The following is a 17,538-nucleotide window of genomic DNA, read 5'->3' as shown; positions in this document are numbered from 1 at the left end:
CTCCAAGAAATTCTTTGTTTGCAACAGGAGAAGAAATGTGTTAACAGAGTAAAAGGCGCCAAAAGTCTAATGATGCCCTAACTTGTTAAATTGGAATGGTTTTAGAATCACAACATGCTGATATTCTACGAAGGGGATTTGATAATTATATGGTTAGACTGTTTTGACATGAGGGATTTTGAAGAAATGCTAACAAAGTTACTCAGCTCTGAAGAATTTCGATAAAAACACCTGTATAGATTTTGTGACCCCCTCAGCAGTTATACACACATAAAGTGAAACTGACATATATAGATGTATCTATATATAATAACAATCATGATTTGTAAGTTTTGAAGAATGAAATAACCAAAATGTGCTGTGAAATGTACGTGAATACATAAATTAGAGGCAATTCACATTATGAAATGACACATTTCAGACATTATTTCTTGCGGCTTTCCCCAAGATGATTTGCTTTGCACCTGCTAGTCATCTTTAAACTTAAGAAAGTGCAGGCAGGAAAGATGAAAATTACTTGAAAGGTTTTGCTTTGTGAAAAAGTTTATCTGATTTTAATGAAGGAACACAAATGTGCTTCTTGGGCTTGCTTCGGCAATAATTACTATATAAAATCTGGCATAGAGAGACTGATCGGCCAAAAAGGGTTGAAAAAAACATAAAAAATCAGGCTGGTCTCAATTTAATCTGGTGGCCTGAGACATAAAGTTGCAGGTGAAACTCAGCAGGATTTTTTTATTGTTGACCATTTCACTACACAAACCTCAAAGCAAGAATCCCAGAAGGCCAAGAAAAGGCAAGAGGCAACCCCTCAAAGCAAATGCTTGACTTCTACACTACTTTATCTTGATGGGTTAGCCTCACGCTCCTCCAAAATCTTAGCATTGCCAACAGGAAAAAGAAGAAAAAAAAAGAAATAATAAAGAAAAAACTCCACTATCACTCACATGGGAAGGGGAAAGGCTCTTGTGGAGGAAACACCTTATTTACTGAGAGCTCTGACAAGGTTAGGCCAAGGCCACCCTGCATTGCATGTCTTTGCTGTCCCTGAACTGCTCTGCTACATGTGTGGTGATTTTAGGCTAAGAAGTGAATGAATTGCTCAAAATTGATGCTGTCAGATGGTGATGCTTCAATCCCATGGAGCCTGGAGGCTGGAGCCCAGCCTTGCTGGACTACTTCTGTGGATCAGACACTTCCTTATGCATCTTCCACCAAAACAAGGCCGGTGGATCACGGAGGAGCAGGTGTAGGTGGCTACGCTCACCTTGCAAGCCTGTTTTGTTTGTTTGTTTGTTGTTTTTTTAAGCTGTAACAAAACAGGACAGAACAAAACCCATCCTTGGCGGCGTCCTGTTTCTGTCAAAGCTTTCCAAGCTGTAGACAGGTTCTCCCCCACCCTCGTTCACAGAGCACATTCCCCCATCATTGTTTGGCAGCTGATTAAAGTCGTCACGCGAAATATAAATAGGTTTGAGGTTTATTTTTGCCAATGCTATTTCATTATCATTTCAAAGGCTAACAGCGAGAAATGTAAACAACCTCCTGAGCGCACCTACATAGCTCAATGGGATCCCTTTAATGCAACACTTGACAAGACGAAAATAAAAAATAAAAAAATAAAGAATTAATTCTGGTAACAGATTCCTCTCTTCTGCCCCAAATGAATCAGTAACTAACAGGCTAACACTTTCAGCCTGGTAGAGTGGAGCTGCATGGCCAGGAAAGGAGCTGTCTGGTAGAGACATCAACTCACAGGATGCCAGTTCCCAGCTCTTTAAACATGATATTCCACCTAACGAGCAGCAAAAGATGGTATTGGTATTCAAGCACATTTATAAGGGTTTTCATTTCCTCTTGCAACATAAAAATGTATTTATTGGCAGTAGGAAGGTATTATTCACAAACGGTGAAACCATACAGCAGTTGTAACAGATAGCAAGTGCCAATAAATCTCTAAAGGTGCACAACTTCACTAACACTGTTTTTACCAAATGCTTGGGATAAAGAGCATTTTTGACAAAATGTTGTAACAAGTTTTGTACACAGATGGATGTCTTGGAATCAAAGCTAGCATCAGAGATTCCTTTTATGAGTACAGGAATTCATTCTCTTACAACAAATGGCATAAGGAAGGACTTGAGACTGAAATGTCTCTTCCAGGAATGGCATTTCATATTTACCTACAAAGCCAAAATAACTTGGCTACAAGCGAGAAGAAAAGAAGGCACGTTTTTCTAAAACATGCAGAAGTTATTTCTTTCATGAATGCCTAAGAGTAGCAATGCTGAAACAACCAGCTAAAGGACCTAAGTGATATAATTTATCAGGGAACTTTAGGGGTGGCTGTTCGTGGGATGTAAAATGAGCTTCTGCTTGTATGTGTAATTTTTATCTTCAACCTCTCTTAATCCATACCAGATTGTTACTTATTTATATATGTACTTTAAAACAGCCAAGTCTGATGGTTTCTCATTTAAAAGCTGACTTCTTGGAACACCAGCAGCAATCCCTCTCTGCAGATAAAAAGAGCTTTCATACAAAATTAAGATGTAGTTTATAATGTATTCCGTGGAATAACAGTAGGGGCTTGAAAAACACATTTGCTCACTGCCTACTGAAAAGAAAGATTTCATTGTAACTTACACCATCAGTTTCTGCCCAGTCTAGAGTTTTGATAAAAGCAAACACACCAAACAGCCTCAAACTATTTGCACTAAATTGTTTTCCAAGTACGAGCTGAATTTAAGCAAAGATTGCAGAGAAGCAGCTGAAATGCCTGTGCTATCGCTCAAAAAAACTATGCCAGCAAAGCGACTTTAAACAGTAATTTTGGCAAGATTTACAGCTGCAATTCAGAGTAAAACATGTTGCCTCTTTGGAAAGCAAAGTGTTTGGGGTTTGTTTCTTTTGCCAGGGGAAGAGAATAAAAGAAAAAAAGTAAAGAAGCACTAGGAGTTAACTAGATTCGGGAACCAAGAGGATTTGGGGAAAAAAAAAATCAAAACAAAAACACACAGACACAAGGAAGAGGGCTTTTGTTCCATATTGTTTCTTACATCTAATGATCTGAGGAGCCTACAAGGAGCCAGGGGGCCTTCAGAGCAGAAACCAACCCCAGGCAGATTCTTCTCTTTTCCAGCAATGGAAAAAGACCTTGGCGACATGGAGAAGCCCTGAATATGTTGTATAAGAAAGTATAAGAAATGTGTAAGAAAGGACAGTCCAAAAGAGGGTTAAATTCTGCAGATCCTTTTCAACTCTCTTGGTGTTAAAAGCAGAAGTGTAGGGACAGTGCTTGTAGCTGGCATGAGAACGGGTGAAAGGAAAATAACCCAGAAGCACTAGAATAAACACCGAAATAAGACAGATTTCCAAGCTTTTGAATGATAAGTATTCGCATTTATACAACTAATTTGCCTGGAGGTCTTCTAAATCTAAACCTGTACATTAAGCATGCTAATTGACACACAGTGAGTAGCTCAATAATTTCTTCATATTGAGAAAATACAAGCTTTTTTAAAGTTCAAATCTAGCCTTCCACAAAATTGGCTTGAATGTTAGCCTCAACGTTAAAACATTTGGAAAAATGTCCCCATCCAAAATAACAACTTAAACTACCAGAATAGAACATAGGGGAAAATTGAAGCCTGACTCAAAAGGAATACATAAACATGATATTTAACCCTCTTATTAAAAAGTCGTGCAAATTTAGGAATATGGTTTTGTACAGTGGAATTTGTTCAGGTCTGAATCATCTGTAAGAATTAACTGAATCAAAATCACACAGAAAAAGCCCTATGAATTTTTCCGGATTTTGTTCTGATAAATTGCCTTTGATATTTAGAAGTGGAATTGGCACCTACTTTACTAAACATTACCAATTTTTCTATTTCAACTGACAGAGAAAAACAGTACAACCCAGCATTATTATGCGTTTTTTCCTTTAAGGCAGATTATGTTCACCGTGTTCAACTTTGAAAGCCACATTTCCCAAATGAACCTGGCAAAACTGAAAGATCGATAAATCATTAATATTTTCTTTAAGCAACAAGGTACCATGAAATACAATTAGTGACCATGAAGCAATCACATTTGTGTATCATGCCTCTTATTTCAAGAGCAGCTTGCAGTAACCTTGCACTCTGAGTTGCCTGGTGGATATTATGACATTTCTTCCAGCTTTTATGCTCAAAGGGAGCCAATTATAACAACACTGGAAAACCTGAGTGTGAATGTTTTTAAACTCCCAAAACTAACCAAACATGTTCCATTTCTTAGAAATGCAAATTAATTATATAAATGCTTACTGAGACTCGTTTATATTAATCTATACTAAAAATTACAGTAACACTGAATTTTATATTTCTTTGCTACATTTAATAATCAGTAACAGGATTTTGCTAGATTCACTAATCCACATGAAATCAAATTCAAGCTACACAGTTAATGCCATCTTTTATGTCAGCAATGATAATTACTGGTGTTCAGATGTTTGCAAATAAACTTAATTGAAAACTGAAAATCACCATGTACTCAAAATGCACATCCGCATCCCAAGACAAGAGAAGGAATTCAAGATGAGCAGCCTACGACTGAAAGCTTTTTCCAGCTGACAAACAGGAAAAGCTCGCGATTCTGCTCACGCAGATTTCATAATAATCTTGTGCATTAGGTAAATGAGTATTTCACATATATCTGAGGCGAGCATACGCAGTGTTCCATGTACAAAGAAGTTATGTCTCCTTGCTGTAAATAGCCCCTATGTCACTCAAAGAGATGCCAATAAAGAAAAATGGACTGAAAAGGTGAGGGAAATGGCAGTGAGAAACTAGAAGTTGAAGTAAACACGTAGCAGGAGTCTTGCTTGCATTCTGGCTTTTATAAAAATCTATTCAGTTTAATGTTGGGATTATAAACCTAACAGTTAGGCTGTCTCTCCCACCTCCTTCCAAGTGATCATATAGATCAGAAGTGATTTGCCTGGAGGAAACAAGCAAGAACCTAAGCTAACACATGGAAATGTGGAGATTTAAAAAAAAAGAAAAGGGGCGGGAGAAGGAACAAGAAAGGCTGCTCATTTGTACCTGTACATCCCTAACATGGACACCACACAGGTATACGGCCCTGCTGTGGGTACAACAACCAGCAAAACCCAGGCAACTCCATGCTCACCACAGACTGCAGGGATGCTGAACGTCCTGCACGTCCGTGATCCTCGCAGCTCTTGGAAGCATCTGGGGCTTAGAGCAAGATGGAAGAGGCTGTGCTGGAAATACGCACCTGAACAAGTTGTTTGAATGAGTCTGGACCGGACTGAGGGCAGGAGGAGGAGGCACACAACTAATACTACCTGCATTTTGGGGACAGCATTATGAAAGAAAACCTCTCCCGTGTCACACTGCAGCCACTGTTATTTCTCCCTCTGGGCCTCTGGTTTGAAGCCCATGGAGATAACTTATTGTCCAAAGAGCAGACACAGGTGGGCCTACCAAGCCAGGAAGCATCCTGCATGAAACAGGTAACTTCTGAAGCTCAGCATGATTTAAAAATAATAATAATAATAATAAAAATTAAATAAAACAAAGCAGGTAACAACAAAGCCTGTGATGAAGTTCATGTGGAATGGAAATGAAAAAGCCTCATCTCAGCCTGGTGACTGAGAAGAGAAGGGTTAGAACATGCACCTTCCCCTTTTGCCAAGAGTCACCAGGCAATATGCTTGTTTTTACCATCACTGCTGACAAATGCTCCCTTGCTGAGTTTTTTTTCTTTAGTGCATTTTGTCTATGTATGTACAACAGATATGCACGATGCCTACTCTTCTGCTTTTGAAGCTTTTTTGCAGGGACAGGTATATGCTCTTCTGAAACCTCTTTCTGCAAAGTGAACACAGGTTTTGAAAGTTAAACATAATATGTGATCTGAATTGAAGGTACAAATAATGCTGAGTTCTACACAGGAAATATTTTCTGATATCAGATGCAATTCACTTGAACAGAATCCTTTGAAAGCAGAGGCATTGCCTTTGAATACATTATTTCCTTCTCTACATAATTTTTCACTATTCTCCTCTTGTAATTTTTTAAATCTCTTTAGCAGTTTAAAAATGTGTTACTTGGTCTAGATGTGCATAATATTTTTTAGCTCTGACTCACAATTCCATTATGTTTTAGATTTAACATTAATGGTATGCCCAATGTCAATGCTATGTCACAGCTCATGTAATAAAATAATTAAAAAAACACAACTATTTGCTTATAAAAATATCCTCCAAACTACAGAGAAAACAAAAGCAGTAAAGTGCACCCCTCAAAACAGGTTTAACGTTTGTCCATGAGAAAAGTGACATTGCTTTCCACAGAAGGATGAAACATCTCCATGTAGAAGCACCTCATGCAGTCAAGGGAGGCTTTCCTTTGTTGGAAGAACTAAGTGCACTTGTCTACACAATCTGAAATATTACTCTATCTGAATTTGACAAGCTTTTTTCCCTTTTTCTACCACACCCTCCTTTCAGTATTTAAATGCTTTGAGTAGGAAGGCATAAAAGAGAAGAACTTTAAATCATTAATAGTTCAGAATAAGCCCCCCCCCCAAAAAAAAAAAAATCCTAGAAAAAAAGCATGGCATAAATACACAACATATAGTCAACCTGTGAACAGATTTTTTAAAAAAATCTTAAAACAACAACAGAAGAACAGGTCTTGCAGGAGTTTCAAGAGATACATTCTCCATTTGCCTATCTCAAGGCAGAATTAGTGCTGCCATAACTATTCCTGGCAAAGGTTGGTTTAATGTGTTTGTGAACACTTCTGAAAGTGGAGAATACACAACCACCCCCAAGCAATCTATGCCAGTGCCAGACTGTTTTTATTTTGTTTTTACCTAAAATCTGAACTAAATTTCCTTTGTTCCTATTGCACTGTTTCCTTCCTCTTTGCAGACATGGCTTGCATTTCTCTCATTCCCCCCTTGCCTCCTCCCTGTATTTATTTTCTCCTGCCTTAAATAACCCCATTTTCTTCCACCGTTTCAAGACCTCCACTGACTTGCGTTGTCCTCTGCACGTGTTCCCCACCATTCTTGCAGTGTGATGTCCAGAACTGGATCCAGTACTCTGGCTGTGCTCAGTTATGAACTGATCATTTCCTACACTGCTCTATCGTAAGTTTCAAAGCCACCACAACCCCTCTCCCCCCTTCACCCCCAGTTTACATGAATCAGTCTACCAAGTGTGTAAGTATTCGTCTACCAACGCCATCATCTGCATGGCTCACCTGTTTTTGAGATGTGCCGCCAGGTCACATCGCTGCATGACCTCCTGGCATACTGACGAGAAGGGGCACAGAACAAATAACTTGTCTAACAGTTTATGAACAAGGATGCTGGATTTTTTGCAGAGTTTAAAATGGAGTCTTTTTCGATCCAGCGGGCAGAAATCCTTCTCCTGCAGGAAGTTCCTTAGGCACTTGTAGCAGAAAGTGTGTCCGCAGGGAGTGTCCAATGGCTGCAGCAAGGGCTGAAGGCAAATGTGGCAGACCAAGTCGTCATCCACTTCATTCTGGTAGTTGTACAGGTGGTTCTCCCTTGTCCAGTGCTGCTGGCCGCACTCGAAGCACAAGGGGTTCAAGGAGGCATTCTGCTCCACCGAAGCCATCTCGTCACCTGTTGTCCCCATCGCGGACCTAGGAACGCGGAGTGCTCCTCCTCCTCCTCCTCCTCATAGGATGGCTTTGCTCTGAAAATGGGACTTCCCTTCTTCAGTTAAGTGTCACTTTCTGCAGCAAATAAGGAAATAAAAATCATTAGTACCAAATGAAGTACGAAAGTTCTTGTCAGAGCTATTGACTTGTTCGGGGTTTACCAAACCCACTAAGGAACAACAGATTAAGAGAACATTTTTGGTTTGTGTACATTTGTTGTGGATAAGAGCAATGAAAAAATATGCCAGTGTGATTCGTTTTACAACAAACATTTTACAGCTCTGTACCAGCTGCTCCACTGCATAGCTTTCACCTGCAAGAGGAGCAGCTTGTTGAGAGCAAGGACATCACGTTATGCAATGTCACACCAGATGCATGCGATCAGCGTCTAGCACAAAAACACTCCATTGAGGAACACTGGTTATATGACCAAGTAATTAATTTTGTTCTTTAATATGCGATTATGATTTTATTCAGCAATCTGGTCCTACTCTTCCTTCTGGATTTTGTGTATTAATGTAGAATATTACACATTAAAGGTCTCAATATTTTGTACTAAATGTAACAGAAGTGATTGCTTACCCTGTTACTTCCATTAGTAATATTGAGTATATGCCACCACTTACCTCCAGGTTCTCTCTGCGGATTCATTCCTACACAGCTAAGAGGGGCTGATTCTATGCAGTATGACACATTTGATTTAGTACAGAGGCCAGAAGTAAAAACACAGAATAAACTGATCATATGAAGTAAGTGGTTCCAAGCAACTAACCTGTTTTGCTGTGTATCTAACAAAATTAAAATTACAACATACTCAACGTGACAATAATCACACCAGTCAAAGGACTGTAGATCTGCCACTATGGAATTTATTTTTTAAACTTTAAAAGTTATTAAACTTTGCCTTAAAATAGCCCCATGGTCAGGAAACTGTACAACCATCAGTCTACAGTTTCAGAACCTTTACCCCTCCCAACCTTATTTATTCTTCTCTCTTGCACAAAATCACATTGCTTGAATCTTTTAACAGGATGATTTACAAAACAAAACAAGCTTTCTCGCATTTTTAAGAGACCTGCTAATTAGTTAGTTTCAGTAAATGTTCTCACTCAAAAATAAAAATCAAATTTGAGCAATTCCTATTTTGTGCCTGAATTCTTTATTACAGTTCAGCCAAGCAACACTCATGAGAGAGACTGGCTGTATTCTAACAGAGTAATCGCAAGCTTACAGTGAAATGAAAACTGCTAGTTTTCTAGCAGCACAAGACCATCATCTTTATCTTTAGCTGCTGAAACGTAGTCATAACCACATTCCCAAACTCATGTGGAACACATGCATTTCGCTATGTTGTACATTTAAGAGAATTCCTGTTTCAGTTTTTGCCCCTTAACCTCACACAGCCAAGCAAAAGACTTAGAGCACATTTTGCAAGGATTATTATATCCTTTGACGCAAAAAGGATTAAATAGTAATTTGTAATCCAGGATTCTATTCTGCTGTGGAAATTGATGCTCTTCATTGCCCTGCCTTGTAGCAGATAATGTACACCTTCTGGAAAGGATTTCAGGAGGGAATAGCACAGCAGTTCTTTGTTACTGGAGACTAAGAATGCAAAATGAGACCCCAAAAGAGATTACTCAAAACCAGTCTTAAACACATTATGTAAAAATTCAAAGATTGGAAAGCAGATAAGGAGCCCAGCACACAGAGCCCTCATGCACAAACTGCAGCTCTCCACCAGCATGCTCCTGCTCCCAGATAAGTATGGAAGGAAGGCGACTCACCTAATGGCTCTTCTTTATGAGATGCAAAATAAACCAGCTCGGTGTTCTAGAAAAACACTGCATAGATTCATGACTTTACCAAACGCTTTTGCCCCGTGGAGCATTAGGCAAACCAGCACAGCCAGCGAGCATGTGGCGCCTGATGCTCTGCAGTCAGCTGCACCGGCGGCACGACCAGTGTGCAGAAGGGGCTCAGAAAGCTGGTGTAAGGGTATGTTGTCCAAATGTGTGGACAATGATGTGTTACGTGTCCAAACTGCTCCTACTGCTGATGAAGACCAGGACTCCTCCTTCTCCAAGTAACCAAGACCCCAACATCCCATCCTACATCAGTGAGGCTACAGAAATGCCCCGGGACCATCCTGTGCATTCCAGTTGCAGACCTCTGAGCACTGCGAATTCACAGAATGACAGAACGGGTTGGGTTGCAAGGGACCTTAAAGCCCACCCAGTTCCAACCCCCTGCCATGGGCAGGGACACCTCCCACCACACCAGGTTGCCCAAAGCCCCATCCAGCCTGGCCTTGAGCACCTCCAGGGATGGGGCAGCCACAGCTTCTCTGGGCAACCTCTTCCAGGGCCTCACCACCCTCACAGTAAAGAACCTCTTCCTAATGTCTAATCTAAATCTACCCTCTCTTAGGAACAGTTCCTTCAAAAGGAACAGGCTTCCAGCACTTCTGTCCTGTGAGGTCCGTGTTACTCACATCGCAGCCTTCTACAGAGTGAGACGTAGTGCTGTGCAGTAAATATACCTGCGGGATACCCGCTGTGGTTAAAGATACCAGCACCAGTCTTTTGAGAGGCTGTAATTAAATCCTTCTGTGTGCTACACTTTTAAAACGGTTAATACAGATTGTGAACAAAAAGTAAAATAAGAAAAGTTATTGAGACAACTGGCTTTCACCATCACATTTTCAATGTTCCCGCCGGCAGTCAGGGTGTGGATGCTCTTCTGGGGGGGTGGCAGCCTGGGCCGTGGGCAGGCGTGCTATTTCTACGGCTGCTGACGTTGCCTCTAGCTGCTTCCCAGTGCCACTAGTGCCAACGATCAATAATGATCATAGGAGCTAACCTGAGCCCTTTTTCCGCAGCTGATGACCTGAGAGCCCTTCCACAACCTCTCTGCAGGCAGAGCTGTGGCGGTGGTGGTGCCCTGCCAGAAGGGAATGACAAACAGATGGCTGTGTCTTTGACCTGTGGGACCAACTGCAAAACGAATGTCTGTTCATGGCTCAAACATGCCCTGCTTGTGTGCAGGACTGCTTCTTCTCTACCGGCAGAGCATCTTCTGAAAGAAAGACCTGCGCTGCTGGTCCTCCCCTCCTGGGAACTCCTGCTTGCCTCTGGATCTCACAGAGCATTTTCCCTTTTCTTCCCCACAACAGTTCAAACATTGCAGCACAGCTCACTGCAAGAAAGATAGTCCATTACAACTTAGAGATTAAAAAAACAAAACAACCAACAAACATACATACATACACACGCAGCGCCGAAAACCAAAAAACCCTAGGGAATTCTTCACTCCAGCACTGCTGCCTGCTTCCTGTGCTGCTGGTTGCATTTAGGACAAGCATATTCAATAACAGAAAAATTATTCACTGGGATTTGTATCGATTGTACACCACAGCTGCCTAATTATCTGTTCCAAGACTTTTCAGGGGCTGTTCCTAGTGCAAAATATCAACCGATTTACCAAGCCTACACACACAGTATTTATGGTTCGAGAGACAACTGGGATAGCAAGCAGTGTCTGAACTTCCCCCATGTAGAAGCACTGTACCCCTGAAATACACAACACCAGAGCACTGCCATTTATAATACAGTGCTTCACCCCTCTTCATACATCCCTTATATTGTTTATCTCTCATATCACTGCAGATTGTCAGCTCCACAGGATGGTATCAGCTCAGGAAAGCTGTGAATGTTAAAAATAGTCTGAATTAAAATAATAATAAAAAAGAAAGGAGGGTAAAAGAGCCAGCCAGGACTGGTTATCAAGTCATGTAATTCCCTAGAAAATAATTCACCTGGGACTTCATTACGACAGCAGAACAGTGCAGGTGGTGCCCTGCTCTCAGTTTTAAATCACAATTCATTTGGGACCTGGACGAGACTGGACATCCAACTGTGCATTTTTTTTATTTATGTATTTTTTATGCAGAGCATGCATGACAGCTACTTTAGGCTGAAAGGAGTAGCCTTATTCATAGGCTTCCTCTAGGTCTGATTTATTGGTGCAACTAACATTCTTTGGAGGAATTTCACAAAGTCTTCCAAAAGCATACGGTGTCAGGCTTCATACCTACATCAGATTTCATGATGTTTATTCCTTCCCTCTGGATGGGAATGATAAAAAAAAATGAAACAAAAAAAACCAACATACCACATGCAAAACAGAACTTGTATTATGTTTTTTGTTTGTTTTTCCACATAAGTCACAAATAGGTAACACCAATTTCAAGTTGGAGTTAATGGAAATATGTATTTTGCAATGAAAGCTACCAGACATTCAAGTAATCTATTTCTAATCTGCCTTATTAAAATCCTGGAGATTCAGATCCCTCGATCTGACCGTTCAAAATTCCACAAAAATACTGACCGTACCGCAGCAGCAATAAGGGAAAATACCCATCTTACCAACTAAATCCCTCTTAAAACTATTCTAATAAGCCAGTTTCTTGTTCTGTTTAACGTGATATCCTCAAGCAAAATCCGAGATGGGAAGAACAGCCTTTAACGAGTGCCACCCTTAACAAAGTGATTAAACAAAGTGATGATGAGACAATGCCCACACATATTTCTTCTCATTTCAAGGCCAACGTGCGCTGGCTGGTTCTTCTCATCCGGGAGGGCTTGAAATTTTGCTGCCTGCTGACAGCACAGGGATGCCCCAGCATATCCCCTTCTTATTCCCTGTAGCAGAAAAGGGTGGAAAGAAGTTATAACAACTACTATGAAATATGACCCTGAACTTGTAGAATCATAGAAAAAATAAGGTTGGAAAAGCCCTCCAAGATCATCTGGTCCAACCATCACCCTATCACCAATGTCACCCACTAAACCATGTCCCTAAGCACCACGTCCAACCTTTCCTTGAACACTGCCAGGGATGGTGACTCCACCACCTCCCTGGGCAACCCATCCCAATGCCTGACTGCTCCTTCTGAGAAGAAATGTCTCCTAATAGTTTTAACTGTTGAAGAGTAGTGCTCTTTGTTCAATTCTTTGTTTTAATTGTTGAAGAGTAGGGGCATGATGTTTCCATTTTTCCACTCATCAGGCATATCACCTGAACGCCAGGACTTTTAAACTATGATAGAGTGAGACTTGGCAACTCCATCAGCCAGTTTCCTCAGGACCCTGGGATTCATGTCATCAGGCCCCACAGACTTGTACCTGTTTAAATTCATCAGGTGGTCTCGAACCTGCTCTTCACTTACAGTGGGCGGGACTTTGCTCCCCTAGCCTCCATCTACGGGTTCAGGGAAATGAAAGACTTGGGAAGCCCGTCGACCAGTGCAGACGGAGGCAAAGAAGTTGCTGAGTACCTCAGCCTTCTCTATGTCTGCCGTTACCAATTATTCAGATATAGAAACTCACTCCTAATATAAGAAATTAGCCACCTATAATCCCTTACACACTACTATTTTCACCCCTCAGTCTATTCTTACAGATGTTAAAGGCACATGGTGGCCCTCGGGGACTCCTCCTGTCACCCCAGCGCAGCAGCCCGAAGGGAGCTGGGTCCTCTCTTGTGCTCTTCCTCGAGGCTCTGTGCAGAAGGGATGCCACCTCTGGCACAAGGGCTGGGGGATGGAAAAGAAGCACTCACACAACCCCTGAGAATCGGCAACAGAGTTCTTTATTGTCGGGACATCTTGCAGGTGAGCCTGCGGGATGTCCGTGGTGTTTGGCGGCTCCAAGCTAATGCTTCGGATGGAGCCTGAGCGACGACTAGGGAGCTGGCCGGGCACTCCTGCGATGCTGTTGGTGCGCCCTGATGGCAAGTAGCAAAGACATGCCGCGGTAGTCCCAGGTCTGATCTGGCCGAGGTGGATCCACTTCCATTGCTTCCTCCACATCTTCTGGTGGATTCAGCTCCATGGGCTCCACGGTGCTTAGCAGAAGGATAAGCCAGTCCTTGCCCGGGACTGCCCAAACGGGATGCCTCCCGTCTGGAATATTTTCAGGCCAGGGTGCTGAACAAGGGACTCGTCCAGTTCCACCCCTAGGTCCCATGCCACTGTCCGGTTGATTTTCACACACGGGTTCGACGCTGTTGTCTGCTTTACAGCCATGGCTGGGTCCCACACTGTGTTCTGGATGAGAGGCACACCTCTGCTCCCCGCAGATGTCTGCCTGATGCTCCCGCCTTCGCTCCACACCACAGCTGTGCCTATGGTTAGGCCCAGGCCCCCTGTCACTGTATGCCTCAGGGGGCAGCCTGTTCCCCACATCGCTGTGGTGCCAGTGGTACCGCCTGTGTGTGTCTGTGGGCTGCGCGCCAGAGGTCCCTCGGGCACTGGTGTCTCTTGTGCCCCAGGCGCGATCCCTCTGCCCATGACACGTCTCTTTCTTATTAAGTGCACTCCTGCTCGGTGCTTCCTTAGACTGCATTGCTGTCCTCACACCGAGGAGGCCTGCCGCTCGCCTTGCTGCTTCGGCTCTTCTTCCTGCCGCACAAGCCGGCTGTCAGAGTGCCTAGAAGCTCAGCGAGTGGCGGGCCAGCTGCAGGGGTCCTGTTTTATAGGGCCCGGAGCAAAGGCGGGGCAGTGGTGGCCACTGTGACCTCAGCAAGCCTCTGTGATGGAGTGGCCCATGCGTGGCCAAAGGCGGCTGTGTTGGGAGCGGCCTGGAAGATGCCCTCACGTGGAAGAAGGAGGAGGGCTAGGGGGCTGAGGGCCCCTTTTCTGGGGCTGGCTCCCCCTGGCCATTTGGCTTGCCGGAGAGAAAGGCCGCCCCTTGACCACAAGGACTGCCCTGCACCTCCCATCCTGTGCCCTGGGTTTATTTTTAACACTGTTTTTTAGGTAATTTCATTCTATTCTATTCTATTTCTACAGAAAAGAACAGAAGCAAGGTGCATCTTCAGCCCTAATTCCCATGTGCGCTTTGTGCTCTGAGTGAAGCATTTCTTCCTCACATCACATCTAATCTAAATCTCCCCTCCGTTTGTTCAAAGCCATTATTCCTTGTTCCATACACTCCCTGATAGAGTCCCTCTCCAGCTTTCTTTTAGGCCACTTTTATGGGTTAGGTTAGGTGGCAAAACTGCAGGACCTTGCTATAAGACCTTGTTCCGCATGTTCCACGATGTTCTCCAGCTCAGGCTCCAGCTTCTCATCAGTGTAACACAGAATCACAGAAACATTAAGGTTGGAAAACACCTCCAAGATCATCTGGTCCAACTATCCTCCTGCCACCAACGTCACCCACTAAACCACGTCCCTAAGCACCACGTCCAACCTTTCCTTGAACACCCCCAGGGACGGTGACGCCACCACCTCCCTGGGCAACCCGTTCCAATGCCTGACTGCTCTTTCTGAGAAGAAATGTCTCCTCATTTCCAACCTGAACCTCCCCTAGAGCAACTTGAGTCCATTCCTTCTAGTTTCAACACCTCATGACAGCAGCCCTTCCTCTCCTGGGACGTTTATTCCTGGCAGGAGGTGTAGGTCCTGCATCCTGAGGCCCAACCGCACCCTGATGTTTCCATTTTCCCTCGCTTTCACCCTCAGCCCCCTCATGACGGAGGGCAGGGGCTGCCACCCCCCACTCCCCTCCCGCTTCGCTACCTTCTTCTCCTCATAACCCCCCTGATTTAGAAACAGAGTCCTTCTGTTACAAATAAGGACCTGAAGCATGGGGTGAACCAAGTGACTTCCCAAAAATCTTCTAGAGAGTCTGGTTTGGGGCAAGAGGAAAGCATGCTGTGCTGATCCCATGGCAGCAGCAGTTTCTTATGTATGGGCAGCCTCTGGCACACATTCACCCCGAGCCCCGTAGGTTTTGTTTCTTCCACAGTTGCACGCTTCATTCTCAATTTCATCCTCCCCACCATGACACATTAATGGGGAAGCATCCAGATGTCCCCAGCCCCATCCCTGTTCCCATCCCTGGCCCCAGCCCCAAAACCCTGGGGACTCCAGGGGCTGCAACTGGGGCAGCACCTGAAGGCGACTGGGGCAGACCCCCAAAATGTGCCCTTTTTTGTGTTTTTGCTGAGTTTGGGACCATTTGCTCTCAGCCCTACAGGGCTGCCCTCCGGTTCTGCTTTCTGTTGGAAGCTGCTGTCTGGCTGCAGGTGCCTAATTAGCCAGGTGCTAATGAAGCGCATGCAAACACCCTTTTGACCCCAGCACAGGCAGTGGAAGGGGTGAACGAGTTCAGGGCTGCACAGAGCTCTCACTTGGCTCTGGCAGCAGCGAAGGGACAAAAGCAGCGGCTGGGTGCTCCTGTTAGATGCTCCCCCTGGCCTTCATCCCCACTGGCTGCTTCTTCCTCCTGCACCCATGGCCTTCTGGACCAGGCATGTCCAAGCTGGACACGGGTGCTTGGACTGCTTTCTGAGGTCACCCACGTATCCAAGTCTGGATGCTCATGCATAGCTGAATTTGGAAGATTTTAACTTAAATTAAAGGGGTGGGGTGGGAGAGCTCTGCACGCCCTGTGGATGGCTGTGCTCACACCCATCTCTCCCCATGGATGGATGTGGTCCTCCAGAGCCTTCTGCCTGGAGGCCACCGCTCTCTGCAGCCTTGGCCACTGTGAGGTCCTGCTGGCCACTGCTCCTATGGGAGCCTCCTCTGGGAGCCTCAAGCTGCGTGCTGAATGGTAATCTCCAGAGGCATGAGAGGTCTATTCCTTTATTGTGCTTAGAAATTGAGAATCAGAATAAGCAGAATCAGAAGAGGAACAAGAATTATATATGGCTATATTTTCTTGGCAGAACTTCTTGAAAAGTAAAAACAACTTATATGAATGATGGAAAAGGGAAAAGCTTTAAAAAAATTACAAAGCTTTTTGGAAATATCTTAAAAATGAAATAGTGAGTTACAACTTTTCTAGAAAAACACTTAAGATACAGCTAAATGTTACCAGCCTAAGATTTACTGGCAGCTTCAGATGAGCCCTGGCATGCGTCTAGAAGCTATCTGAAATTATCTTTTTATTGTGCTCTTAGACACGTCCTTAGAAAGCCAAACTGTCACTTTGGCCTTACATGGAATGGCAAACATTGTTGGACCAGATGAATTTACTGGAGATTTGTTCTTTCTTGCCTATGTTGCCAGAATAACATTAAAAATTCAAGGTGTTTTTTTTAATAGAAGAATCCCCAGGCCAGCCATGAGCAAACTCAGACCAGTAGTGGAGGACATGTGACTATGTCAATGAGAAAGGCAGTCTGAGATGTTAGTGGAGAAGCTGGGGGAACAACCCAGACTGAACGTGGCCCAAGAATGGAACTGAGCTGCTGCAAGATGGTAGTCTGTCTCTGATTCCCTTTACAGGGAGGAAAAGACAATTCACCACAGAATGACAGAATTGTAGGGGTTGGAAGGGACCTCAAGAGATCATCGGGTCCAACCCCCTGCCAAAGCAGGTTCCCTAGAGCAGGTTGCCCAGGTAGGCATCCAGACAGGCCTTGAATATCTCCAGAGGAGACTCCACAACCTCTCTGGGCAGCCTGTTCCAGTGCTCCGTCACTCTCACCATGAAGAAGTTCTTTCTTGTGTTGGTGCGAAACTTCCTGTGATCCATTATGTGGCCATTGCCCCTTGTCCTATCCCCACAAACCACTGAAAAGAGGTTGGCCAAATCCCTCCGTCTCCCACACTTCAGGTATTTGTAAACACTGATAAGATCCCCTCTCAGTTTTCTTTTCTCAAGGCTGAACTCATCCTCTTCTGGCCATTCAGATTTGTATTTACAAGGCAATGCCTAATTGCTCCTGTGTACCCATCAGTAACTCTGAACAGCAGCATGGTCACCACCCCAGATTTCAGAGAAGGTTTTCTTAATTTATGAATGTTGCAGGATTT

General features: G+C 43.7%; 1 protein-coding gene across 2 annotated transcripts in view; it reads right to left on the bottom strand.

The window, feature by feature from the left end:
* LNX2 (ligand of numb-protein X 2) overlaps positions 1-17,538 on the bottom strand; it is a 62,158-nt gene that overhangs the window by 18,775 nt on the left and 25,845 nt on the right. For both annotated transcript variants that reach the window (XM_035542555.2, XM_035542556.2), the window contains one exon: positions 7,281-7,781. In XM_035542555.2, coding sequence (XP_035398448.1) covers positions 7,281-7,681 — 401 coding nt within the window. In that variant the 5' untranslated portion in view covers positions 7,682-7,781. The remainder of the gene's footprint in view (positions 1-7,280; positions 7,782-17,538) is intronic.

This window comes from Cygnus atratus, chromosome 1, assembly GCF_013377495.2.
Source record: "Cygnus atratus isolate AKBS03 ecotype Queensland, Australia chromosome 1, CAtr_DNAZoo_HiC_assembly, whole genome shotgun sequence".
Classification (NCBI taxonomy): Eukaryota; Metazoa; Chordata; class Aves; order Anseriformes; family Anatidae; genus Cygnus; species Cygnus atratus.
Note: the sequence above shows the minus strand (reverse complement) of the source record. Positions and strands in the feature narration are given on the sequence as shown.